The following is a 27,934-nucleotide window of genomic DNA, read 5'->3' as shown; positions in this document are numbered from 1 at the left end:
TTTTTTTTCTCTTTAAGTTTATCATTGCTAAGCTTTTCTATGCACAATTGCACTGAACAAAAGAGGAATGCTAACGGTTTTCTGAGAACTATACTTATGTAAAATTGTATTATTATATAATAAGGTACCAAGAGGCAAACTATTCCAAACTCACATATTTCAGGCTGGTGTCACAATGAAAAACGGCACAAAGTATTCCACAGAGTTTTATGATTGTTGCAAAAAGAGACAAGCATTTACAATGCAACGGTCTCGCCTTTGCAAAAGTTAGAGCTATTGGCATTGTAAATGACAATTTTTTTATTTATGTATTGGTTTTGAAAACAGATAAATAAATGGCATTGTCATTTACAATGCCAATAGCTTAATCTCTTGCAAATGGTCAGTGTGCAGTTTACCAATCACATGCTCGAAAACAAGTGTTTTAATAAAAGGGGTGCGAGCAACGTCTGACAGTTGTGACATACACTACTGTGTACTCACCCTTTATTCTGAGTTCTGGTTTTCCTTTCTTCACTGTGGTCATCACTATGTCAACAACACCCGCCGATGGCAATCTGTTCAAGCGACTCTTTATTCCTTTAACAGAGATGATGTACAGGTTCTTGGCCCCTGGAAAAGATGTGCTCCCGGAAAGAGAAGCCACGCTCGGACCTTGTCCTGTGCTCAAGGAAAGCAAGCAATGCCCCAGGACAAACAATGTTCTGAAAACGGAACTACGCTCCAGAAACGTAACCCAAGGTTCAAAAAAAGAAGATGTGGTCCCAGACGAAAGATATGCCTTGGATATGGTCCTGTGCTCCGGCAAAGAAAGGCTTGCTTTCAGGATAGGGTTGTGTTCCATGAAAGGACACCAATTTAAAGGACAGTGTCATGTTCATAGGGCAGTCTCGGGTCCCAAAAATTGAGCTTTGGTAAAATTAAGGTTCCCTGCCTGCCTCAGGAAGGACACTGTGCTTCGTGGAGGAAATGGAGACCTAGGCACGACTATCATCTCTTCGAAGCTGGAATGCTCCAGGCAAGCTGCAAGCCTTTCTTGGCGGCCGGGAAAATCGGTCCCGAGTCCTGGACTGTAATCCAAGAAAGCAATACCGGGAAGGCACCCTTGCTCTCTGGACAGGCGTGTGCTGCAGGAGAGGACGTGATGGGTGAGGATGTTCTGGTGATGGCGCAGCACTCAGTGGCAGACCACCATGCTGCACGACATTACGAGGCTTCGGGGGAGATTGCGGTGCCTTAGAGATGGAAGCCAAGGGGTCCGTGCCTTGCATCTGCAGTTTGGGCGCTACCTTCTCCTGTGTAGGCTGCACACCGCCTGCCTGGAGGTGACCGTCCCAGTTTCATTTTCATGGCGGGTTTATATGGGTTCCATGCCATGCAGTTATTGTGGTTTCCAGACGGTGTCCAAAGTTTTCCGAATTCTAATCTTATGTTCACGTTTTGGATAAATGAACTCCGTCATTATTGTACACTATTTAAGCAGTATTATTTGTGTTGTTAGCAACATGTGTATAGAACAATACCGTTGTTTGTGTGATGCTGTAGCGCCCTCTGGTCGCGTACCTTGCCTTCTATCTGGCAGTCGTGTACCAGGTTTATTGAGGTTTCTTCAGTGTACACGCACCGTATTTAGGTGAGAATGCTGTAGTTTTATAATAATACAATGTGCTTTTGCATAGCTCCTAATGCAGCGGTTCATGCCGTTTCCAAGCCCTGTAAATTTGGGCATTTTGTTACTGGAACCGACCTTCTGTGCGGTTTGCAAGTGACATTCCTGTGTCCTGGTTATGGGGAGAGGGGCACTCTTGGGCTGCACGCTGCAGCTTTCTCGGAACCCCCTTCTCATCACCCTGCAGGCCCACAAACCAGAGCTAGCCCAACGCCTCCCTGCCAGAGCCCCCCCCCCAACCTCGATGGCTCCCTCCTTTCCAGCCATCGCCCCCTCCCCCCCTCTCTCCCACTTGCTTCTATCCAAGAGAAATTGGGTTACAGGAGGGATTCGGCTGCAGGAATGCGCGGAATGCAGGAAACACCGAGTGATTTACTCTTAGACAACATTATTTCAACATTTAATTGAAAAGTCTCCTTTTTTATATTCCAGGCATTACCGGTGGAGCCGGGGTCAAAGGGCATTCTTGCCCACCCCTTTCACCACAGGTGGAGGTGGGCGGTGTAGCGGAGTCTCTCAGGTGGCTCATGTTCCCTAACCTCTGAAGGGTTTTTATCGGATAACAGATTCCCAAACATTCACCCAGCAAGGCATTCTGGGGCCCCCTCGCACCCGGGTAATAAAGACATGGGGCGAGGGAGTAAGGGGACGATTTGAGCTCCTCTGAGGCCCATCTCCGCAGCCGGAGTTGCTCTCATCTCTGCAAAGACCATGTACGAACTCACTATGCCATTATTTACCTGCCCTCTCGCAGGATTACTGGGGCGGGGGGGGGGGTAAATCTGCCATTACAAGTAGCTTTGGATGAGGGGTGTCAAAGGGCGGTTGGAGTTTGCGGGTCTCTCAGCGGCACCGAGGTCCATTGCAGAGCAGTGGGCAAGGGTCCCGTCACAAAACGGTGAGTGTGACGAGGGGGTGTTCTGACGTTGGTAATGCCCGTATGTTGAGGTGTTACCCCTTGACATCCTAGACCCCTCCACCCACAGCGCATTCACAGGTTGCGGGCACAAACTCCCGTAACAGCTGCATGAAGGGCCCGAGGCTGCCCAGCAGGTGACTGTGAGACCGAGAGAAGGAGGAGGAGGTGCAGGGGAGGGGGGTCCTGGAAAAGGACGTCCAAAAGAGGGGAGGGGGAGAGGAGGATGAGTTGTGGAGGAGGGAAGTGCGGGCCGGGAGAAGGAGGAGGAGCGGAGACTTCCGGGGTCTGAGAGAGGGATCGGAGAGTGTGCGAGCCGAGGGAGGCCGAGGTCAGGGGCAGAGAGCAGAGGGCTGCAGCCGCAGAGAGGAGCCCGGAGCGCGGCGAGAACTCAGGACCAACAGGGGGTCGGGCGGCCCCAAGGACTCCCAGATCAAGCAGCAGCGAGGAGTGCGGGGCTGCCCAGCGAAGCCGGAGGTAGCGGCTACGGACACACACTCTCCGCCAGGGATCGCTCTGGAGAGCTACTGAGGACGGGGACCCGCAGAGGGGAGACCCGGGCGCGCTGCAGCCGGAGACCCGCAGGAAGCAGAGCAAGACCCGGAGGAGGGACCGGGAGAGGGCGCCGGGCGACCGGGCATGGATGGGTGCGAGCCGCGTCTGGATATAGGGTAAACTGCACCGCAAGGGGCATGCGCGTCACATTTCAAAGGCATCACGGTGTGGATGTGTGTACATGTGTCTCTGTATGTGTGCGTGTATGTGCGCTCCTGTGTGTGTCTGTGTGCGAGGGAGGGGGGAGTGTCTCTGTCTGCGTGCATGTATGTGCGCTCGTGTGTGTGTGGCCACATGCATGCAGGGGGAGGTGTGCCTGGGTATGTTTGCGCTTCCCAGGAGACAGCCAGGCCAAGCGTGGCGCGTGCCAGTCGGCGCGTGCCACTTTCAAATCGCCTCCAAGGCGATGCGCGCGGCCAGGATTGTCTCCTGGGAAGCAGACACGCCGACAAAAGAGCCTCGGCGGAGACGCGCTTCCGCGCGTTCAGCCGAGCCCTAAAAAAAGGACTCATAACTTGGCATATCTTTAGCCCTGTAGTCTACATTACATATTTCTGTATTATATAGAAACCTGCCAGCTACTCAACAAGAAATATTACCACAGTCATTTATTAAGTCACCAGTATAAGATAGGGTAGGATAATATTTATAAAGTGCGTTTATACCCAAGGGTGTCAAGGCGCTAAGCGAACAGGGAGGAGAGAGAGCACCAGTATAAGGACAAGAAGGTACCAGCAGCCAAAATATGGGTTTTCAAGAACTTTTACAAACTTATGAACGCATAAGCGTCAAAGGACTCACCTGGAGATAAAAATGATGTGAACTGATAAAAGATTTCAGAGTCCTTCTTCTGACCGCTGTACCCCACAATGCTCCCGACATCTAGAGGGAAAGTCTTCAAGTGTGCTCCGGTGGAAAGGTCGTGCAGCTGCAGCACGTTCTTCACGTCATGGAGGTAACACAGAACCAGGAAGTTGGTCCGGACGCACGCGACCCATTCTGGTAGAGGCGACAAGAAATGCAAAAAATAAATATTTTAAACAATTTAATAAACGCTACATCTGGATTGCTTGTGAAAAGGAATACAGTACATTTTATCATAGAAAATTATTTTACAAACATCGCCCAATTACAGTTCGTTCTCTTTCATCGACATAAAAAAACACTTTGGTCAGTGCAGACCACTATTGAATGATAATTCAAAGCTGTGTACAGATGCCTCAACGTTTGACAACGGTACAAAAGGGGGTGGTAATGGACGGAGCATCTGAACCAATCAAACACTCACACCCAGTCAACAGATCTAGGTTTGATCCATCACCGTTCTTTAGCCCACTCTGCCACCCCAGTTCAGACATGGCCATATGCAAATCAGTCTGACCCTGTGCCTCATGGGAACAGTCAAGCCCGAACCGCCAAGCCATGCCTTTCCTGGACCGGATTCAAGCTTCCTAGGACCGGTTTCTGGCATTACAGCCGTCTTCAGCCAGGCTTGCTTGAATCCAGTGGCAAAGTGAGCAAGGGACTCACGTCTGAGCATACCCTGCCAAACTTATGGCGAACAAAGCGGTATAAAAGGGGGTGGTGATGGACGGAGCATCTGAACCAATCAAACACTCACACCCAGTCAACAGATCTGGGTTTGATCCATCACCGTTCTTTAGCCCACTCTGCCACCCCAGTTCAGACATGGCCATTTGCAAATCAGTCTGACCCTGTGCCTCATGGGAACAGTTCCCACACAGAACTGCCAAGCCATGCCTTCCCTGGACAGGATTCAAGCTTCCTAGGACTGGTTTCTGGCATTACAGCCGTCTTCAGCCAGGCTTGCTTGAATCCAGTGGCAGAGTGAGCAAGGGACTCATGTCTGAGCATACCCTGCCAAACTTATGGCGAACAAAGCGGTACAAAAGGGGGTGGCGATGGACGGAGCATCTGAACCAATCAAACACTCACACCCAGTCAACAGATCTGGCTTTGATCCATCACCGTTCTTTAGCCCACTCTGTCACCCCAGTTCAGACATGGCCATATGCAAATGTATCCCCCTTTTGTATCAACGTTTGACAACAGCCACATTATTATTCAAATGAAGAGCACACCAGTTGCCACTGGAAAAGTGTATCACTGAAAAGCACACATTTCTCTGGCGTCTAGAGCATTACATTTTTAAAAGGCTAATTTTAAAATCTACACTACTTAAAAAGGCGAGTATTTAATGGACATAAAATTATTTAAGACGTGACAAGATTTTGCCAACAACATTGTAGTCAGCAAGTTGGCTCTGTGATTTGAAAGTTCGATGCGGACATCTCGGTCATCCGAAGGTCATCGTTTTTAATCTCAACACATTAAAACTCAGTCTTTCATCCTACATTGATAAACAGCGTAGGTTTAATTTGGTTATTTATAGATTAACATCAGCGCTGCTCCAGCGAGGGACTATATATAAAGTTACATGTCAATGTATGAAATTCATATCAGATGAAATAATCATTGCTGCATTATTAAAATGTGTCTGTTTTTCCTTGGAGGGTAATTTAAATCAGTCCCAATATTTACGAAAAAGCATGCGATGAGAACGTTGCAAATGTTTGCACCATGTACAACGAAGAAGGAAAAAACTACATGCATAATACATTGTCATTCATAAACTGAAAACAGACTCGTATTCGTCCATTCATCAATGGTTACTCTTTTACACTAAATAGCACTCTTTGATATAACCCAAGTTGCAAATCACACTGTTCCTAGTTTTGCTAAACAGGATGTTCCAGAGGTCGTATTTTGCTACAGAATTAGACAAATAGATGTAGAACAACAGAATGATTTCTCAATTCTGCTGATAAACGCCTTCCTGAATGATGAAAGATAATATTAAATCAGATGGGGATTTAAAACGAGACTAAAACAATGGCAACAGATGATTTTATTACACACTATAAAAATGTCCCAACTAATGGAATTTATGATAATTTGTGAATAAACCTGTATTCCATTGCATGTACATAGGCACAATCATGGGTGTTCAGCACGGGCCCAGGACGCCTGGATGCATTCTAAATTTCAAGATAGGATACACGTATTTTTAAAAGTGTTTGTGGTTTAGTTATGCTATCTGTTTTACGCAGAATAATTGTAACAAAGACTGTCGGCATTTCTACTTCTAGTGATACTGCAGAACTTAAAATCAATAAAACAGATTTTTTTTTAATGTATAGCCTCATTGAGTGCTCGAACCAGAAAATATAGAAATGTAGGTATTCGCTATCCCAGCATACCTGCTTTCTACCAAGAAAGCAGGTAGAAGACAGGGAGTACTAAGTACTCCCTGATTATTGCAATTGTAAATGTATTTATATAGCGCTTAAGACCCATGACAAGGGATTGAGGCTCTTTTTCGGCGAATAGCAAGCTGTTCCGGAACTGAAGATTAGTAGTTAGTAGGAATTTTTCTTCTTTATCTTATGCATTGGTTACGTTAGGTTTGTGCTCTTGATTTCATCTGTGTTTAGTTAAGTTTGGAGTAGGGCAAGGAATTATAGGAATGGATTTGAAAAAGGCAGTTTGGAGTAGAGATAGAATAATAGGAATGGATAAGAATGTGGAAGCAGTACGCTTTTTAGGTCTCGCCTAGCGTTGCAGCGCATGCGCTGCTAGCTCCGCGAGATCTATTGTGAATGAGGACTTTGAGAAGAGGGCTTTTAAGGTAAATGGTGGGCTGCCATTGGAAGATAGCTGTTTGGGTTGCTGCCCATTCGCCTTTTGGGACATTACCTCCGGACTGGATGGCTTGGCTTACGGCTGTCGCAATCATGTCTGCTCGTCGGCCAATCAGAGACGGCAGTCTGCTGGTAATGGGCGTGGCACGCCGACATCTCCCAGAGCAAGGCTTCCCCCTTATGTGCCACCATTTTGCCCAAGCAACAAGCGAGGAAACCAAACATTTTAACTGCTGTGCACACCACGCAGAGAACCAGCAGTAAGTCCCACAGCCCTCCGTCTCTTTTACCCAATGGTCAGTGAAGCGACGCCTCAGAGCTTCGAGCTGATTTAAAAATGCATGCCATGTCCACGGTACATCTATGGGACTGGGCAGAGGGGGTTGGAGGGTTGGAGCAGGGTTGTGAGTCCCACAGCCCCCCGTCTCTTCCACCCGACGGCCAGTGCAGCAACGCCTCGGAGCTCCGAGCTGATTTAAAAATGCATGGGCCCGCCAGGCAGTTTCCAACGCGCCTGGGACCTTGGTCCGTGTCAGCCCGCCCCTCCCTCCCACTTGTATCTCCGTGTTGGGCAACCCTCCTGCCCGCACTTCATCAAAGTTGCTTGGCCGGGATGTGCGCACTTACATTTAATAACATTTAGGTGCCCCTGGGGCACCCCCCAGACTGTCTATGCAAGTGTCTGGGGGCGTGGTGCAGGCAGGGCCCTGGGGCTGCTGCTGTGCCCTGCACCGTCGCTGCTGCTATGAAGGTGCTGCCAGCGCTCCCTTCACGATCCTAGCAATCATTGGCCCCTCCATGCCCCCTCGCTGACTGGTGATCACACCTCCGGAGCAGCGTGGCAATGGCTCCTCCCTCCGGTCGCCTCCCCTGTTCTCACTCCTATGCTCCCCTCGCCACCTCTTCCTCCCCCTGACCATTCCCTCACCCCCACCAGCCATCAACGAGAAGAAACTAGGACAAGAAACATTTGCTTGCTGGGATAACCACACAATATGACACTGAAAGAAACAGTTTTCAGCAGGGCTGCAGATATCTTCTATAAAAGCTTTCTATTTCCGAAGATATTCTTGGGGTCCACGTAATTATTGATAGATGCCAGCATCCCAATCCCCACGTCCCAGATGATCTCCTTCAGCCAATGCTTCAGTAACTTGCCGACTACAAACAAAACAAAAACGAGCATTAAAAAATACAATAGGTCTCGCCTTTCATTAAGTTAATGCCATTTGCTTTGCTATACAATACCATTAGCAAAGCAAATGGCTTTAACTTAATTAAAGGCGAGACCTATTGCATTTTCAATGCTTGTTGTGAGTAGTGGTCGTTTGTGCCTGTTTGTTGGGTGTCATGGCTAAAAAGGAGAGGTGAAAGTATGAGAGAATGTTTGGGCGTTTACAGCAGTCGGAAAAGTTTTGGATGAGAGAGAGGTAGGAAGGATGGAAAGGAAGGAAAAGCATTTATATATTTTTAGAGAGCAAAATGAAATTAATTATACAGATTTGTCCTCTATCAAGGTAGATAAGTGAAACACCACCCTTAACAATGAGATTACTTATTACTTCCAATTTGTTGAACCCAATATCTTTGGCGTGGTTCCCTCAACTTTTCCATCAATTCCCTTGTTTTTTCTGACTTTATATTTGCTGGCTTGAGGGCTCTTCACACTTTACCACTGCTAACCAGTGCTAAAGAGCTTGTGCTCTCTCCTTAAAGGCATCAGTAAAACTGGCTTACACCCAACTGGCACATTTTAATTACCTGTAAGTCCCTAGTAAAGTGGTACAGCCTGTACCCCGGGCCTGTAAATTAAATGCTGCCAGTGGGCCTGTGGCACATATTGTGCCACTCACCTAGGTAGCCTACCAAGCATGTCCCAGGCCTGCCACTGCAGCCTGTGTGCGAAGGTTTTTAAATTGCCCCTTTGACCTGGCAAAATAAACCTTTTGCCAGGCCTAAACTTTCCTTTTTAGGTCTTGGCTAGCGTAGTATGCGCACATGCGCAGTCTCGCTGGTGAGATTTAAGGACTCTGCGTAGCGAGGTTAAGCCCCGCCGCTCTTCTCCATTGGCTGGCCTCCTAAACGGCAGCAAGTCATTGGAGAAGAGGTCCCAGTGACGACATTCTTTCGATCTAAGCCCCGTCCTTTTCGGATTGGGGGCCTTCTTTTTGACATTCTTTCTAGGCTGTAAACAACTGTCAAAAACACGCACCCCAGTCTGAAAAGGACGGGCAAGCGCTTGTTTTTTAACCAACTTGGTTTTATTGTGGCCCCTGTAGCTTCACCTTCAACAATATTCACGGGCTTAGAATTCCCTGCACACAACGTGATTTTTGCTAATGTGTCTCTTTCGACCATGCTACTCTGTCCCCATATACGCCACAGCAATTTCGTTATGCAGTGTGCGCTTATAGTAAATTGATTACATGCATCTTTCCCTCTACCTCCAAATGTCTCCTGGCCACGGTATTTTTCCCCTCCTTTGCTGCCCCCCGTGTCTGCACTCCCCTTCCACCCTTCGCCATGCCTGCACCCACTCACCTCGCGGGCTGCTGGTAATGCAGAGCTGCCTTCCTCCTGGACGGGTACATCCTCCTCTTACTCTTGTGGGGGCAAAATCACTGGGGTCGAAGAGGCCAAGGAGTCATCGTCACCCCATCCCCCATAAAAAGAATCGCCTTTAAAGATCCATCCTGTCTGGGTTCTCATCAGCACCAGCTCCTAGGAACACTGCAACCGTCCTCTGGTGTCTGTCTGTCCCTGCTCTCGCTCTCCGAGCCTTGAGACCTCCCACCCTGGTCCCTGGACCCCTCCCGGCCGCCCCTCTTGGGTCTCTGCCGGTTTGTAGCCTCTCGGCCCCCAAGAGGCTGCGCTCACTCTCTGCTCTGGTGCCACCTCAACAGCTTCCGGGGGAAACACAAGCCGCACAGGAAGGTTCCTACTGGGGGGGAGGGGGTGGAGCGGAGAGGCCGGAGGGGATTGCCGTACGTGGTGAGGGGCAGGGGAAAGACGAGGGCTTTACGGGGGCGTGTGGCAGACAAGGTTAGCAAACAAGCGATTCCATGCCGGGTGAGAGACCGAGGCGGCCGCGGTGGGGAGGAGAGCCCGAGAGGAGTGCTCCTCCACAGAGGTGGGGGCGGGAGTACGCTGAGCAGAGAGGAAAACTTAGAGGGCTCGGTCCTTATAGATCGTTTTTAATACGAAAACAAGTGCGTGCAAGAGGGTGAAGCGTGCAGAGCGGTGAGAGGGCCTCTTCCTTTACGGGGGCAGGAGCCTGCATATACACTGGGGGGTGGACCGGGGCATTGACCTGGTGCCGTGTTTGTGCATCTCTGGGATAGGGTCATGCTTGGGAACACATACTTGCTAAGAGACCCTTCCAGGAGACCTAGGTCCTACAAATAGCTATCTTTGCGTTGTTAGACTCAAACCTAGAGACCCTCTGGTGCTGCCTAAAGTGCTGACCGGGGGTCAGGAAAGGTTAGCTGCAAGCCAGCAAGCATTGGGGTAGATACCTTGGCAGATCGACCAGGAGTTGTAACCCATTCAGCCTGTCTACCGTTCAGGTGGTCTCTTGTACCAATGGTGAGGCCAGACACTGACACTCCAGGAAGAAGAATGCTAGTCTGTGCTTTGACACCCCTATGATACTAATACCAAGGTCTGTCAGCTACCGGACCTCCTAGTGAGACTACCAGCCAGATCTCTAAGACAGCCTAATGAGAATGCACTCAATCTCTGTTCGCTTTATGAGCCTTTTCTGTGGAATCGTTTTGTAGAATACGACAAATTTCCACTATCCTACCACCTCCCTTTACTTTCTCTCTACAATCCTCTTTTCCATCTCCACCGAGGCACGCTTGCGGTTCTTCAAAGCATTATATAAATAAGCAATAGAAAACAAAATGGGTTGCGATGCTCACCCTCACACACCCTCACCCTAACTCCCCCTTACCCTCACACCCCCTCACCGAGACCCCCTCACCCTCACAACCCTCACCCTCACACACCCTTACCCTCTCACCCCTTCACCCTCACTCACCCTCACACCCTCACCCTCACATCCGGCGCTCTGTGTGTGTGTGTTGCTGTGTGTGTGTGTGGCTGTGTGTGTGTGTGGCTCTGTGTGTGTGGCTCTGTGTGTGTGTCTCTCTGTGGCTCTGTGTGTGTGTGTGTGTGTGTGGCTCTGTGTGTGGCTCTGTGTGTGTGTGACTCTGTGTGTGTGGCTTTGTGTGTGTGTGGGGGTGCAAACGCAATAGGTATCGCATTTGCGAGAGATTAAGCAAATGGCATTGTGAATGGCAATGCCATTTATTATCTGTTTTCAAAACCAACACAAATAACAATTTTGTCATTTACAATGCCAATAGCTCTAACTTTTGCAAAGGCCAGACAGTTGCAAAGTAAATGCATGTTAATACATGCAAGTCACCCTTAGGGTAGGCCCTAAGCACCCCGGAGGGCAGGATGCCATGAATTTAAAAGCGGGCATGTACTTTTAGGTTTTACATGTCCTGGTAGTAAAAAACCCTTCAATTCGTTTTTCACTACTGCAATCCCCACCTCTCCCATAGGATAACATCGGGTTACCTTATTACATTTAATAAGTGATCATTTTCACTTGGGAGCAAGTAGGAAGTTCGAGTTTGGTGTCTAAAGAATAGCAATTTAAAACCCCATTCAATGGTACAGCTGGATTTTAAGTCAAAATTCTGAAAATGCCACTTTTAGAAAGTGATTCAGAAAAGGGGGTGGTGATGAACAGAGTGCCTGAATTAAGCAGACCACTCTTACCCAGTCCAAAGATCAGGGCTTGATCCATCACCGTTTTTTAGCTCACTGCACCATCCCAGCTCAGAACTTGGCTATATGCAAATTAGTCTGTTCCTGTCCCAGTGCATGATGGGAACAGGGCAAACCAAACTACCAAGCCAATTCTTATACTGGGAAGGAAACAAGCTTCCGGGGACCGGTTTCTGCCATTTCAGGCGTCGTCGGCCCGGCTTGCTTGAATCCTGATGGTGCAATGAGCAAGGGACTCACATCTGAGTATACCCTTCCACGCTTACGGTGGACAAAATGATTCAGAAAAGGGGGTGGTGATGAACAGAGTGCCTGAATTAAGCAGACCACTCTTACCCAGTCCAAAGATCAGGGCTTGATCCATCACCGTTTTTTAGCTCACTGCACCATCCCAGCTCAGAACTTGGCTATATGCAAATTAGTCTGTTCCTGTCCCAGTGCATGATGGGAACAGGGCAAACCAAACTACCAAGCCAATTCTTATACTGGGAAGGAAACAAGCTTCCGGGGACCGGTTTCTGCCATTTCAGGCGTCGTCGGCCCGGCTTGCTTGAATCCTGATGGTGCAATGAGCAAGGGACTCACATCTGAGTATACCCTTCCACGCTTATGGTGGACAAAATGATTCAGAAAAGGGGGTGGTGATGAACAGAGTGCCTGAATTAAGCAGACCACTCTTACCAAGTCCAAAGATCAGGGCTTGATCCATCACCGTTTTTTAGCTCACTGCACCATCCCAGCTCAGAACTTGGCTATATGCAAATTAGTCTGTTCCTGTCCCAGTGCATGATGGGAACAGGGCAAACCAAACTACCAAGCCAATTCTTATACTGGGAAGGAAACAAGCTTCCGGGGACCGGTTTCTGCCATTTCAGGCGTCGTCGGCCCGGCTTGCTTGAATCCTGATGGTGCAATGAGCAAGGGACTCACATCTGAGTATACCCTTCCACGCTTATGGTGGACAAAATGATTCAGAAAAGGGGGCATTTTTCGGTCCTAACCATTTGGTGCCTGCAGCCCACATCCTGTGTCACATGACTAGGTGTAGCTGACAGTTGGTCTTTGAGTATTCCTCCCCCACAGTGAGACAAAGGGGGACAAGTGCAGTAAGGATGGGTCATCTCTGTCAAGATCAGGGGGCGGGCGGAACTATCACCTACCACACTTGAATTATAAAGACCTTGCTGCAGTACACTCAAAAATTCCTGCTAAATAAAAAATGCCATTTCAAGTATCTTTTTTATGAGCTGCACTGTCATTGAGAAAGTACAAACATTGTGTTAACTTTACTCAGCAAGAACATGGTGGCTATTGCCATAGTGCCACGATTCTGTAGTTTTGCGCTTGGGTTACCAGCAGCCAAGTTGGTTACTTTTGCCTCCACCGGAGATGCAGCGTTTGAACACAGACACATTGGTTATCTTTGCCAGCAATTATGTTGCACTCTGTTTGTCATAATCCATTTCGTTCCACTTTTGCCAGTGTTCATACTGCACAAGCTTTCGCAGCGTTCCTATTGCACCAGTTTTGCAGCATCCATGTTGTGTTAGGTTTGCTGGTTGGCACCAGGGTCAACAGCAGTTGTAAGAACCTAGGCTTCTCAGATTCTAACCACGTTTCACCGGTCCTTGTTGTGCCATGCCAGGATGTGCTCAGGTGAGTCTGCAGGAGGAACCTCTTGAAAATTAAGTGAGCTGGCCCTAAAAGGAAGACAGTTCACTGCTCAATGTGTTTGTTTACAGAGAGGAACCGGTCTACAGTGGAATCTGGTTGAGACCTTAGAGGTCCTTCTGCTGGTGCAGTGCAACCTCTGACTTGGAAGGTGGCTATAAGCCCTAGTATTAAAAAAGGCCTGCCCGCGCAAGGGTTCTCAGGGGCCTGCAGGGTACCCAGCTGATGGCTCAGAATCACAAAAGTGTGGGGACGAAGGCAAAATGGTGGACATGCTACAATAACACTTTGACGGTTAACCATAGCATGAATGGGTGATAGGAGCAGACATCTCTTAGACATCTCTTAGATAGGGCTGTGAAAAGCCCACCTGCAGCTTTGCAATTCCTGATCCTTTCAATGCATTGTAGGTCCAAAGCTACGGAGCAATAATGTATTCTTGCTTGTGGATTTTATGCATGATTTTTATTAGATCTCTCCAACAGACCGCTTTTAGCATAGCACCAGAGCATTGCATGCTTTCAGGTCATATAATTCAATTCTACAGGGACCGATGCATTCTACCAAGGACATGGTATTTGACTATGAAAAGTTTAGATAGCAAACGGAGATGACGTCTCATTGGATGACCGCCTTCCAGGTTCTAACTTAAATAATGGAGGACAGCTTTGAGAAGGGCTTTAAGTGGGATGAAAAAACTGGGGGGTCTTTTAAAGGGGCATGACCAATGTAATTAAGAGCGTGGCTTAAAAACATGTAAGCTAAAAATCTGTGCTTAGCATAGCGTGCCGCCCGACTGGTATTTTGCAGTTTTGTCATTGCATCCTGATACGATACAAAAAGTAAAGTTATAACTACAACAAGTAAGAACTATTGGATTTGTCAATGGATGATAAATAAGCAACAACTATGGCTTGTATGTAATATTGAAAAAGCTTCCACTTAAAGCCCTGGTGACACCACAACGATGTTGCTGCTCCGCGTTTCAAAAAGAGAAGGGAAATCCAGAGAGAAAATGACTCTCTTTAAAGGATGTCCCCTCCCCTACAACATGACGTCATACCGTAACTTCACTAGTGAGAAGTGAGCAGTGCACATCGATGTGCCTGCTGTCACTGCAGTCCGGGGAAAAAACGGACCGCCTGTGCCAGGGCACAACATAGAGCCCGATAGTGGCCTGTTTCGAGCCCCCCTTTAAAAAACTGCAGGTGCTCAGCACCGGTGAGACCCGGCCCACTTTCAGCCCTGGCTTTGAGGCGGGGTCTGGTACTGAGACGTCATCTGACAGAGCAGGTCATGGGGCCGAATCTGGCAGTGATTTTTCAGTCAGAGTCCCATTTGATAATGACTCGTCTTTCACTGATTCAGAGGAACATGTCCATCGCAGTTGTGAGGACTCCACACACACAATCAGTGCAGCTGGGTGGCAGGGAAGCCAAATCCAGCGTGCAGGTAGGTACTGCGCTGAGCAAAGGGAGAGTGCTCACTTGGCAGCCCCCGATATAGTTCAATCAAAAACTCCCCAATTCACTGCAGATGATCGATGTAAAATCAATACTGCTATTTTTTTTGACTCGTGACCAACATCTTTTTCTACATAATGACTTCCCTGAGGAAAACAGTATTATTCCACTGGTCCTTAGAAGCTTAACGGGCTTTTTTTTTTACCAGTTGCTCCTGCATCTTATTATAATGCTATTTTAGTTCAATATTTTCTGTTTCCCAAATGCTGAAGAGGAGGTGAGAGCTGACCACAAGAGGCTTCGGCTATGCAGAATAAACAGTATTTGCACTTTCCCCGTGGGCTTTTGTCCACCCACAGACAACTTGATGTGTGAAAGCGTTCAGTCATTTGCCTCCAACAAGGAATATAGCATAAAAGCTTGGGTACAACTAAGTGCAGCAGCAATCCATGTCTGAACCTCCATACGGTGATTTAAGCTGATGCCAAATAACTAAAGAAAAAAACACACCAGAATATGGCCTTTTTCAGAAAATGGAGGTCTTAAGCTTCAAATTCGGCTTTTCCTGGACAACTGAAAGTCCTTCCCGTGTTCAACGTCCTTCCTTCCATGATAGGCGTGACGGGACCCAGACTTCAGTGGGAGCAATCTTTCACAACAAAGCGCCCTGAGTTCAGTCTAGTCAAATCACGGACATCGAACAGCATAGATCCCACTTCCTCAAGGGGAACACAAGAAAAAAATACGCATCATCATGCGACATCGGCCTACACGTATTCTACTTTCCGCACTAACGGACATACACCTGCATAACGAGAAAAAAAAATTAAGCGGCCCTGGAAAAAGTAGGTGACTGACTGCCTCAAAATTATGCAAACACCCTGCAGAGCCCACTGACAGGTGGAGCATCCTGCACCGCAGCAAGGCCTAACTCTCCTCCATGCTGGCAAACCGGTGGAGACAAGCGACGCATGGTAATGTGGAAGGCAGAGAAGTGCAGCATTAACTGGTGGAAAGGAATAGCGATGGCGCGAAACCACCGTGTTCGAACCGCCGGTTGACAGACTAACAAAACGGGTCGTCATACCTGCCCCCACAAACCGCACGCTTGCATAAAGAGCACTGCAACAGCTCCCCCTACTGGTGACAAAATAACTGACCCAACTGGAATAACTGGATCCATATAAAGAACAGGTAGATGTAAATCACCTTTTAACTTAGAAGTGTGATTGTCCAAATAGTATTTTCTAACGAAAATATTGTTTTTATCATGAACTCAGCAAAGCAGGAACCAGATGGCGTTGGGTTGGTAATCCATTAAACAGCTTTTAGAACATTTCACAACCTTATTTAATGTTTTCTCACTAACAGATCCATCTGCAACAAATTTGTATCCGGGAAGCATATTTACGATTTCCAGATTCAAGCCACAATGGGCGCAATTAAACGCGCGCTTCCATTGCATAAATCTCCAGAGGCAAGGACACACGGCACAGCGTCAACACAAGATGCTCGCCTAATGAAAAAAAATCTCTCTTCCACCCCCTCCTTACTTGCAATAACAACACAATCAAGTTCCCCCATGAATGAAATATAAGAACTAGTGTGTGCCCTGGTCACACAAGTTGAAGGTTCATTCACCTTATATGGGTCCATTGAAGACAGAATAACATATCCACTAGTCAAATGAACTTCATATTTCACAATACTAATTCACCACTAATCCATTATGGGTTCCGGAGTAGTGCGCTACTCGCTGAAAACGCGCTTTTGCGCCTCGTCAGAGGTAGTAAGCGCTATAAAAATGCAATTAAACACAATACAGCGTTCATACGCGGTTGCACGTCCTTAATTCATATTTCATCAGTGACGACGGACTACAGTGTAATCTGTAAGCAACTTTCACAGTGTGGACCATGTGTTAAGCCTGCGAGCTGTCGAACTTGAAGGCGATAATTATGGGTCTCCGTTGATGTTGATATAATCAGGATCGGTATGGCAAAGCGGGCAATCGGCCATGGGCCGATGCCTAAGTGCCAGCACGGGGCCACTTTATTTGTTGGCCTCTGTCAACTGTCCACAGAGTGTCTTATTGTCCTCCCCAGGTCACTGTCATATGGGGTCGGCATGGGCAGGCAGGTTAGAGAAACATAGCACTATGCTTTGAGACAGTCACCGCTTGTGCCGTGAAACCCCCTCCAACATATGGCCTTCAGTAGAATTCTAAAGCTGCCTAACTGTCCTAGACAAAGGATTTTGCCACTTAAAAGGCTGCACAGGGGGATGTCACCCTCATTTAGCAGTGTCCCAGATTACCTGCAGTCATCCTCTATACAGAACGTGGGTGTTCGTGGGCTTCCTTCAAAAGAAAGAAGAAGTGTTTAAAGCCTCAGTGCCAGGGCTTGCCAGGTCAGGCCAGGCCAGGCCAGCCGCTCTATCCCTCCACCTACTCAAGCAGGCAGGATGCAGACCTGCCAAAGCAAAAGCCTGACTCTGCCTCTTGAAGAATACAACAAGCCTAGCTTCTGATTGCACCTAATAAAGAGAGTTTCACCTACATCAAACATATGGTGGGGGGGGGGGGGGGGGTGCAGCATCGTGTTGGGAGGCTACTGTGGCTCCAGTGGGGCTGGGACCTGGCTGCAGAAGCAGTGTTCTTCCCCAACTCTCCTCCCTCAGTTGTCACACTGAGGCCATGGTGAAGGGAGGGGGAGAAGTGGGAAGCGGGAGAAGTGGGAAGGGGGAGAATTGGGAAGGGGGAGAAGTGGGAAGCGGGAGAAGTGGGAAGCGGGAGAAGTGGGAAGCGGGAGAAGTGGGAAGCGGGAGAAGTGGGAAGCGGGAGAAGTGGGAAGCGGGAGAAGTGGGAAGCGGGAGAAGTGGAAAGCGGGAGAAGTGGAAAGGGGGAGAAGTGGGAAGGGGGAGAAGTGGGAAGGGGGAGAAGTGGGAAGGGGGAGAAGTGGGAAGGGGGAGAAGTGGGAAGGGGGAGAAGTGGGAAGGGGGAGAAGTGGGAAGCGGGAGAAGTGGGAAGCGGGAGAAGTGGGAAGCGGGAGAAGTGGGAAGCGGGAGAAGTGGGAAGAGGGCAGGTGTTGTTGTGGCCTTTCTCACCTGTATGTTTTGTTTTGTAAACAAATCTAGTTATGCACACTTTGCATGCAATACTGGGGGTGCAATGTTGTTTGGCACACCACCAACAGTGAACTCTGAATCAATGTTCCTACATCACCTGCTAGTATGTGGACACTGAATTTTAAGTGTCTTTGAGCTGCCAGTACGCTGATGCATTCTGGCATTAAATTGGGGACCTAAAGGGTAAATGGCGCACGGCTATGGCACGTTGGCAATATGCGTGCTGCAGAGACAGGCAAGAGCCACTGGCTGAAGGCAGGACCTGGGAAAGATCCTACACAGCGACTACCAGAGTTGTAGAGGTGTAGAGATGTGATGACACATAAGCCTGGTTGAAAATGTCCACACACAGACTCCCCCATGTGCAAATGGTGCCCAGTCATACTGTGTAGTTAACATTTCCATTTAGAGAACCAAGATGGAGAAAGTAGCCTTATGTATACAAAACGAAAATAACAAGGTTGATGAGAGCAGCTATTAAAAAAAATTTTAAAAAAATGAGACCTCGCCTTTGAAAAGTCGATTTCCTCAAGCTGTATACAGTACACGTGCCTCCTCATTTGTTCCTATTCAACAGGAGTTCAGAGTTCTACATACAGTGGCGTCTGTGTCAGGTCCCTGTTGATTTCATTAAGTAAACCACGACTGCGTTCATTGCTTGGAAAGGATGATTCACCAAAGTGAAAACCATGATATAAAATTCCCTCAGCGTCTGGTGTTTTGTTAACTGCTCTGCAGTATCTAGGCAGATGCTCTCGGTACAGTCCCTCAGAAATGTATTTCCGTTTTTTTCCCTATGGACTTTTACGTACTACAAACGCACAATCAGCTTGTAAACAAGTGAAGTGACCAGTGCGCCTGCAATAGCGGTCGGGGATGGTGTGATCGGCGGGGGAGCAACGGTGTTGAAAAGAAAAATACTAGGACCTGGGGATGAAGCAGGAATTAGTATGGCTAAACATTTTTTGCGCAGAATAATAACTAGTGCTTAAAATGTAGAAACCAGAATACCTGCTTGTTTCTGAGAAGTGCTGGTACTCAAAAATTAAAAATATTACACCATTCTTCCAGTGGCATAGCAAGGGGTAGTCCGCCTGGGTGGCACAAATTTGGGGGGGTGGGTGTGCTTCTATCTGTAGCTGCCGCGGGGAAGCAAACGCAGGAATCGTCAGCATCCTACCCCGGCCCTTACATGCGGCCACCCTAGGGCAGCAAACACAGGGACCGCCACGGGCGGCCAAAGGTCTTGTTCCTGCTTTTTAGGTTTCGCCTGGCGTCCGCTGCGCAGCAGCGTTCGCGCAGGCGAAATCTGTTGATCTACACTATGTGGCTATGTTCCGCCTCAGTCTACCATTGGCTAGCTCCATAAATGGAGGCTAGCCATTGGAAGACATTGTTGTCCGTCACTCTTCCCCCGTCAGGACGCGAATCGGGGGCGTTCCTGTGCGTTTTTTAAGTCCCGCCCCCTTTTTTCGTCACCCGCCCCTTTTTTCGTCACGGCATTTGGTTTTGGTGTTCATTACGAGTCTTAGAGGTAAGACGTGTTTATTATTTATTTAGACGTGTTTATTATTTATTTTTAGTAATTTTTTGTTTAGAGTTAAGCTATGTTGACTATCCTTTTAATGTTTTTAAGGCTTATCCCGTGTCCCGTCGTGCCTGGCTGTCGTCTCCGTTTCCCGTCGTCCATGTATTCCTTTCCTATATTTTTAGATGTAATCCATTTTGACTTTGCTGCAAATGTGTCTTTATTTTAAATTCACTTTTTAGCCTTAACACGTCGCGAATTGGGGGCGTTCCCTTGCATTTTTTTAAGTCCCGCCCCCTTTTTTCGTCACCCGCCCCTCTTTTCGTCACGGCATTTTGTTTTGGTGTTCATTACGACTTTTAGAGGTAAGACATGTTTATTATTTATTTTTATTAGTAATTTTTGGTTTAGAGTTATGTTGACCCTGCTTTTAATGTTTTTATTAAGGCTTCCTGTGTCCCGTCGTTGACTTTACTGCTAATGTGCCCCCCAGTCACAGGGCTGCGGATGGGGCGTCAAGGGTCACGCAAAAGGCATTATGGAGTTCTATAGCACTACACGGCCCTGGCGTGGTTCCTGAAGCTGGGAGATCTCTTCGGGAACCTGCTGCAGTAACAATATCTATTGAGCGTCATAACACAGCCGTCGAATGAAAAGCAATAATGGAGCTCGGCGTCCTGGCCGCTCACCTGAATCAAATACGTAATACTTTCATTTTTGGAAATATTTTAGGATAGAAGTATAGCATGGCAGACACGCACAGAGATAAATAGTTATATACGCACACTCGCACATTTTGCAAACGTAGCTAATATATGCTCATCAATATATATTACTCATCAGTTTTCAAACATAAACAAAAAAAATTGTCATGGAGATTGTCAATAGCTCTGACTTTTTGAAAGGCGAAACCGTTGCATTGTAAATGCTTGTTCAAGATGTGCTGCTATTATCCCTCTCAAAATAAATCAAGCATTGACAAAGCCAATAGGTCTGGGATTGTCCACCAGCCGATTGCCAATTTTTGTTTTGTCATGTTTTTTTTTTTTTTTTTTACAAAAAGGCATTTCTATTTATTAAAGGGACAGGAATTAATAACGGAGAATATTGAGGCCTAGTAGTGAAAGAACAACAGAAATAGGAGCTTTCTGCAGACATGAGCAGCATTTTCTCTTTATGTACATTTAATAAAAGCACATTTTCTCTATCCTTTATGTTGACCTGCATTTCCTATGTTAATGTTAAGACTCATTTCTATATTGTCATGTGGTAAATTTACGTAAATTGTTTTAACTTCCTCTGATTTTATTAATCATCACATATCTAGTCCATTTCAGAGTGCTCTTTCATCATCTGTTGAGTCATTTTTTCTTTTCAAGCCCCCGAATTTCAAAGAGTTCATGTAATCGTCATTCATAATGCCCCTCAAACCCAAATCCTTCTAATACAATTTCTTTTCCAACCTTTCCTTTCTCTTGTGAAATATGAAATATGTCTACAGCTTAAAATAGTGCATACAGAAATGTTAGACAAAGCCCCACTATCACTTTTGGATTAGAATAGCCTTCAACATACCCTTTCTTGCTGTTGAGAACCAAATTCCAATTGTGACAACTCCTTTTCCAAAATTTTCAAACAAACTTGGTGTTTGCAATTCACTTAATTCAGGTTCAAACCCTGAAATATTCTTTGAGAAGCCTTCTATTTCCCTACTCTTGCCAGGTATGTATTTACAGAAATTAGTTAATTTAAGCATTTTGTAGACTCTAGATGTCTAGGGCAAGTTGGTCCTGTAAAACCATTGACCGTATAGCAATTAGTTCTGTATTTATTACAAGCAAAGCTCGGGATGTTCTGATTGCAATTTTGTCGACAACTGTTGACAACTTTCTAATCTTTTCACAGTTTAAGATGATGCCTACAGATGGAATACCTTTGTCATGGTTTTTGTAAAACTTTATTTTCCTGGAAGTTACCAGGTCTTCATCAATCAAAAACAAACAAAAAACTGGCTTAAGGCAAAATGTTTTAGGTCTCCAAAAAGCACACATTACCATAGTACTCCCTGTCACTGAAGCGAACTACTTTGTGTCGGGATGCGCTCCTTGTGTAAGGGCAGAATGCCACAATTCATAATGAAGTCAGCCAACGGCTGAAGTGGGCTGACACACTGACCCTTAATGCCTGCTGGAGTGGGTGGAAGAAAAATGTGAATGTCAACCACAGATGAATGGATGAGGTGTGGCTGAAAAAGGCTCCTATAAGTAACTATGTTAAACTCATAGTTTTAGTAACATCAAACGTTTTGGCTAAAATGGACCTAAAAAGCCATTTGCTCTGCCAGCCTTTTTGCCTTGGAGAAAGAATGAAAAGAAAAAACGGAAGAATGAAAAAAGTTGAAAAGAAAGAAAACAAGACAAAAGGAAACAATGCAAGAAGGAAAAAAAGAAGGCAAGAAAGATAGAAAAAAGGAAAAAAGAGAAAAAAGGAAAAAAGAAAGACCAAAGGAAAGAAAGACAAAAATGAAAGAAAGACTAAGAAAAAAGGAAAGAGAAAGGACAGAAAAACACCGAAAGAAAAAGGAACAAAAGAAAAAAGTAAAAAAATAAAGAAAGACAGGAATGAATACAAAAGGCACAACAGCCAGACAGAAGAAAAGAAAGAAGGAAAGTGAAAGAAGGAAAGAAGGAAAATTATGGAAAGAAAGAATGAATGAAGAAAAGAAAGAAAATAAAAAAAATGCAGGAAAGATGAAAAGAGAATAAAAGAAGGGAAGAAAGGGAAGGAAAGAAATTCAAAAAGAATGAAAAAGGCAAAAGAGAAGGAGAAAGAAGGCAAGAGAAAGAAAATGCAAAAAGAAAGGAGACGAAAAACGAAAGGGATAGAAAAAAGAAGGAAAATGAAAAGGAAGGAAAGAAAGAAGTCAAGATGGAAAGAAAGAAGGAGCTAAAGAAGAATAGAAGGAAAGAAAGAAAAAACGTGCTCCAAGTGCAACAAACTAAATACAATAAAGCTGGTGTTCTTCATGGGCAAACTTTATTAGAGAACAATTGGTGAAACAGAGTTGAGAAAAAGCGTGTTCCGAAAATTTTACGCTCATGAATTTACATTGTATGATATTGAAGCTTTTGTTCTGTATACTGCATGAAAAGTAAAAAAAAAAAGTACAACTTAATACAAAGCAGTTTCAAATGGATGCAAACTGGTATTCTGTGAAATACCAACAGTCAGATAAACAAATGCCACTCCACAAGACATTTACAACGGCATTGTCAGGAGACAGGAACTGATAAAGTCAGAATGTGCCCTGTGCTGACACCTGGGAGAAAGCATCCTGCTATCACATCAGGCTCTAAAAACAAAGGCAGCACTTAAGAAATTATAAAGTAAAAACAAAAACACAGGCACTAAAGTGTTCTCCCATATCTGCCGATGTGAAACTCAAGAGACGATAATGCAGCCATTCAGAGTGACATTTACCGGTGGCTTAAGTAGGCTGACCCACTGCTCTATGCTGTAGAAGGCAAAAGCAAAATGTGAATGGCACAACAGACCAATGGATGAAGAAAGGTTTCTGAAAGCCCTTTGAAGTAATTAAATAAAATATATAATTGTAGTAAAATCAAAAGGTCTTAGCTAACGCCAGACCGAAAAAGTGTTGCTACCGAGTTCCTAGCAGTACCATAGCATTTCAAGCACTTACAGGCACATGCATCAAGCGTTTAAGAATTCGCAAAAATTGTGAATCGCAAAAAAATAGCAATTGCGATCGCAATTTACCATGTCGGAATGCATTAACCATATTTTTGTGAAAATATGTAATTTTCGCAAAAATAAGGAATCACAAAAGAATTCTGCGAAAAGCCTTGCAAATTCTTATTTGCGATTCTCAAATACAGAATCGCAAATAAGGAATCGCATAAAAAAAATGGCAATTTGCGATTTTCATAGAAATCGCAAAATTGCTATCGCAATTTAAGAAGGGACTGAACCAGGTGGTAATCATGAGTGCAAATCTGAAACAGCTGAAGAGCAACAGAAAGTGATTTAAACACACCCACAATGAGGTCCCAGAAGTCAAAATGGCTGGGCTGTACCTGATGGCGAGGAGGATGAGGCTGCAAGCTGCGCGACAGAGAGGGAGGCAAATCAATGAACGCATCTTCAGAGTTCGCATAACGTTGCTAGGACAGCGGGAGGACGAGATATATGATAAGTATAGGCTGAATGCCCAAATGATACATGATTTAATCAATGAATTGGACCCCATCCTGCAACGACAGACTCATAGGACCAATGCAATTACAACGCATGTCCAGATTTTATGTTGCCTACATCTACTGGCGTCAGGCAGTTTTCAGGGAGTAATTGCAGTAGCAGGAGGTGTGTCGCAGAGTGCATTGTCACGAATATTCAAAGCGCTCCTGGATGCCATGATGGTGCGGATACACTCACACATAAGTTTCCCTAACACAGCCCATGAAATTGCTAAGACCAAGCAGGATTTTTACCAAATAGCAGGCTTCCCCCAAGTACTGGGTTGCATAGATTGCACCCATGTGGCAATATGTCCCCCTGCAGCACAGGAATATTTGTATAGAAATAGGAAATGTTACCATTCCCTAAATATTCAGGTCGTGTGTAATGCCAAAAACATCATAACGGACATTGTCTCACAATTCCCTGGCAGTGCACATGATTCCTATATCTTCAGGCAAAGTGGCATTCAGACCCGTCTAGCAAGGGGAGATTTTGGAGAGGGACATTTGCTAGGTAAATATGTGCAAAACAGCATTCCATTCCTATTACATATGTTAATGTCAAACATGAAGCTGAAAGGTTTTGTAGAGCGCTTGCTCACCATGCTGTTTCTTGGCGCTACAGACGGATTAGCACTAGTATGGGCAAGGAGGTCACTGAGGCGGGAATGCAAGGGAAAAAAGGTGGGTTTTTAGGGCTCTCCGAAAGTCCATATAGATGGGGATGGACCTAGTTGCAAGGGGGAGGGCGTTCCAGAAGGGGGGGGGGGCAAGGGTAGAAAACCTCATACCTCCTAGCTTTTTCCTGCGAAAGCGGGGGACACTGAGGAAAAACAGGGTGGAAGAACGTAAATCTCGATTAGGCACATAGGCTTTGATTTTAGAGCTAATAAAAACCAGGCCCGTGCCGGCTAAGGCCATAAAAATCAGACAGCCCAGTTTGAATAGGGAGCGCTCTAGGATGGGCCGCCAATTAAGGGCTTTTAGCAAGGGGGTGACTCGATGGGACTTAGGAAGCCTATAAATAAGGCGGGCCGCCTGATTTTGGATAAGTTGTAGGCGCCGGCGTTCGTAGGTAGGGATGCCTACATACAAGCCATTGCCGTAGTCAAGGCGGGATACGATCATTGCAAGGAAAATGAGTTTGAGGGCTGTGACCGAGAAGAACCGAGAGATCTTTCGAATAGATCTGAGGGAAAGAAAACATGAGGAGACTACGGTGCTGATCTGAGGGCGCATGGTAAGATCCTGACTAACTTTAATGCCCAGAGTTTTCACAGAGGCAGAGGGAGAAGGGGAGGGGCCAAGGGAAGGGGACCAATAGGCAGAAGTCCAGGGGGTGGAGGTACTGCCAGTCAGTACCAACTCAGTATTCTCAGGGTTCAACTTTAGATGATTACAGTTCATCCAATCACAAATAAACGTAAGAGTAGATTGAAACTAGAAGATAGAATCGGGGGAAGGAGAAAGGTCAAAAATGAGCTGGAGGTCATCGGCATAATTGAATACTGTGACCTCCATATTTTACAAGGCAGCTATAAAGGGATGAATATAGAGGTTAAAAAGGAGAGGGGAGAGAGAAGAACCCTGAGGGACACCGCAAGGGACAGCACAGGTGAGGGCAGAAAAGCCTTCCAGCTGAACGGCTTGGGTGCGGTTGCCCAAGAATGAGGTAAGCCAGGCCAAGGCCGAACCCCGAATGCCGGCACCCCCGACACGGTCAAGGAGGATGGAATGGTCGACCGTGTCGAAGGCGGCGGACAAGTCGAGGAGAACCAGGGCCTGCGGGGAGTTGATGTCAGCACTCCGCCTAAGTTCATCCATGACAGAGAGGACCACTGACTCAGTGGAATGAGACGGTCGAAAGCCGGCCTGATGGGGGGGCCAGAAGATGGTTTTCCTCAATAAAGACAGTGAGAGAAGTGGTAATGTGGCTTTCCAACATCTTTCCCAGATAGGGAAGTAAAGAAATGGGGCGGAAATTGGAGAGGGAAGTAAAATCAGCACCGGGTTTTTTCAAAATAGGGATGACTCTGGCTGATTTGAACAAATCGGGGACAATTCCCTGAATAATAGAGGTATTAAGGAGGGTAAGCGGGGGTTCAGGGCAAATAGAAAAAATCTCTCTCAAGATGTGGGTGGGGCAGCAATCAGAGGGAGACCCCGATTTCACCTTTCTGAGTAGGGCGTGAAAGGCTTCCTTAGAGATTAGGGGAAAATGGTCAAGAGAAGAAGAGTTGGGTGGGGGTTGAGGACAGGAAAAAGAGGGAGGGGGAGCAGGGATGCTGCGCTTGATGGTAGCAATTTTTTCAACAAAGTAGTCGTTGAGGGAGTTGCAAAGAAGCTGTGAGGGGACGGGCTTAGGAGTGGCTCTGTCAGAAGTTGCAAGTTCATGAACTATGGAGAAGATCACCTTGGGTTTGTTTGCCGCAAGGAGAATCTTAGAGGAGAAGTATTCTGATTTTACTTGAAGAATGGCCTTTTTGTAGTCCCGGGAGAAGGATCATGTATTGTGTTTTTATTATGGGACAGTATTCGCGCCTCCAATGGTGTTCCGCCTGCCTAAGGGCAAGTTTTAGGGCCTTGAGTTTGGGATTAAACCATCTGTTAGCCTCGTGGGAGCGGCAAGTTGTAACCAATTTAAGAGGAGCCACCCGATCACAAGATGCAGAGAGCCAGCTATTAATGGCAGTCACCTGGGAATTAGGGAGGGTGTCAGCTAAGTTAGGGGGAGAGGCTGCGAGGGAAGAGCACAGTGTCATAAGATCTGCTCGGTTCCAATTCCGTGCCCAAACGTTTTTAGGCGGGGGGGGGGTTTATTGTCAGTCCCGAGATCGAGAGAAAACGAAATCAAGGAGTGGTCAGACCAAGTGCACGGAGAGACCAGGGGGAGGAGATAGATAAATTGGCTGACCAAATCTGGTCGAGGATGTGGCCATGTATATGGGTGGGGGAGTGTACCTGTGAGGAAAGGTTCAAACTATGAAGTGAGTCTGTGAAGTCTTTAGAAGTGAGGTCCTCATGGGGGTCATTAGGCCAAAAATTAAAATCACCTAATGCCAAAACAGTGGAATTGTTGACCATCAGAGTGGCCAACTGACAGCCTTTCGTCCCTCCAAGCCACCCCAGGCCTGATTTGTCTGCTCAACCTGCTGTGGTCTGCGTGCTCTGCGTCTTCTCCGTTGCACTCTGCGATTGCCTCTCCGGATTATTTTTGGTGTACTTGTGGCGCTGATTCTTTGACGAACACTGACTGCAGGTGCAGCACTGGCCTCATGATCTGACTCTATGGGAAGCAGTGTTGGGACAGGTGACCTACGGGAATGAGGTACACATGACTTTGTAGTTGGCAGAGCTGGTGTGTTGTCATGTTCAGATGTGCTACTGTGGTGCATTTCCAGCTCCTCAATATCACCGGCCTCATCACGTTCTGCATCTGTGAGGTTAAACAGTGCAAAACTGCATTAATGTATGCTTGTGAGGTTCGGTCACAGTTGAATCGCAATAAATTTCATATTCTTTTGAACATCTGCTACACTATTGGATATCGTTTTTTGACATTTGTGTGTGTATGTCATTGTAACTGCTTGCCCTGACTACAACTCCCATGATGCACTTCCCATAGTAATGTTAATCTAGTACATGCTTTACAGTGTGCGCTTACGCTGTCCTGAGCTGACATCATGACTGCAGTAATTGGGACAATATGAACATGCATTCCTCTTACCTTCAGACGTGTGTGCAGCTCTTGAGGTGTCCAGCTGCGTGACTCCAACAACAGCTTCAGGCTGGATTATTGACTCCACCAATTCCTCCATGGGAGTGTTTCCAGTGGGTGGTGATGTGTTCCCTCCTGTTTTGTTTGCCTCCTTTAATCAGTCTGCAATGCGCGCCTTGGCCCGACTGCGCAGATGGTACCATCTCTTTTTCAGTTCTTCTGTGTTTCGGTGTGTCACCCCAAGGGCATTGACTCTGTTCTGAATCCTAATCCATATCTTCCTTTTTTCCTGCTCAGGGACCATCAGCGAAGCTTTTCCAAACAGCTTGTCATTGCTGTGCACCACTCCCTCAATCAGAGTTTCTATTTCTTTTTCAGAAAATGTAACTTTTCTTTTCCTAGCACTTTGGCTGTCCTCTGCTGTATTTTCAGGTTCCATTTTTCAGTTGCATGCAGGTGTTCTCAGTCTCTCTCTCTCTCACTCTCCTGTGCTCCCAGAGCCAG

The 27,934-nt window shown here is 46.5% G+C and overlaps 1 protein-coding gene across 2 annotated transcripts in view; it reads right to left on the bottom strand.

Annotated features, from left to right (window-relative positions):
* PREP (prolyl endopeptidase) overlaps window positions 1–27,934 on the bottom strand; it is an 821,567-nt gene that overhangs the window by 327,904 nt on the left and 465,729 nt on the right. For both annotated transcript variants that reach the window (XM_078648442.1, XM_078648443.1), the window contains exon 9: window positions 3,942–4,139. In XM_078648442.1, coding sequence (XP_078504568.1) covers window positions 3,942–4,139 — 198 coding nt within the window. The remainder of the gene's footprint in view (window positions 1–3,941; window positions 4,140–27,934) is intronic.

Source organism: Lissotriton helveticus, chromosome 6, assembly GCF_964261635.1.
Source record: "Lissotriton helveticus chromosome 6, aLisHel1.1, whole genome shotgun sequence".
Lineage (NCBI taxonomy): Eukaryota > Metazoa > Chordata > Amphibia > Caudata > Salamandridae > Lissotriton > Lissotriton helveticus.
The sequence above is the reverse complement of the archived record's forward strand: the minus strand, read 5'-3'. Positions and strand labels throughout refer to the sequence as shown.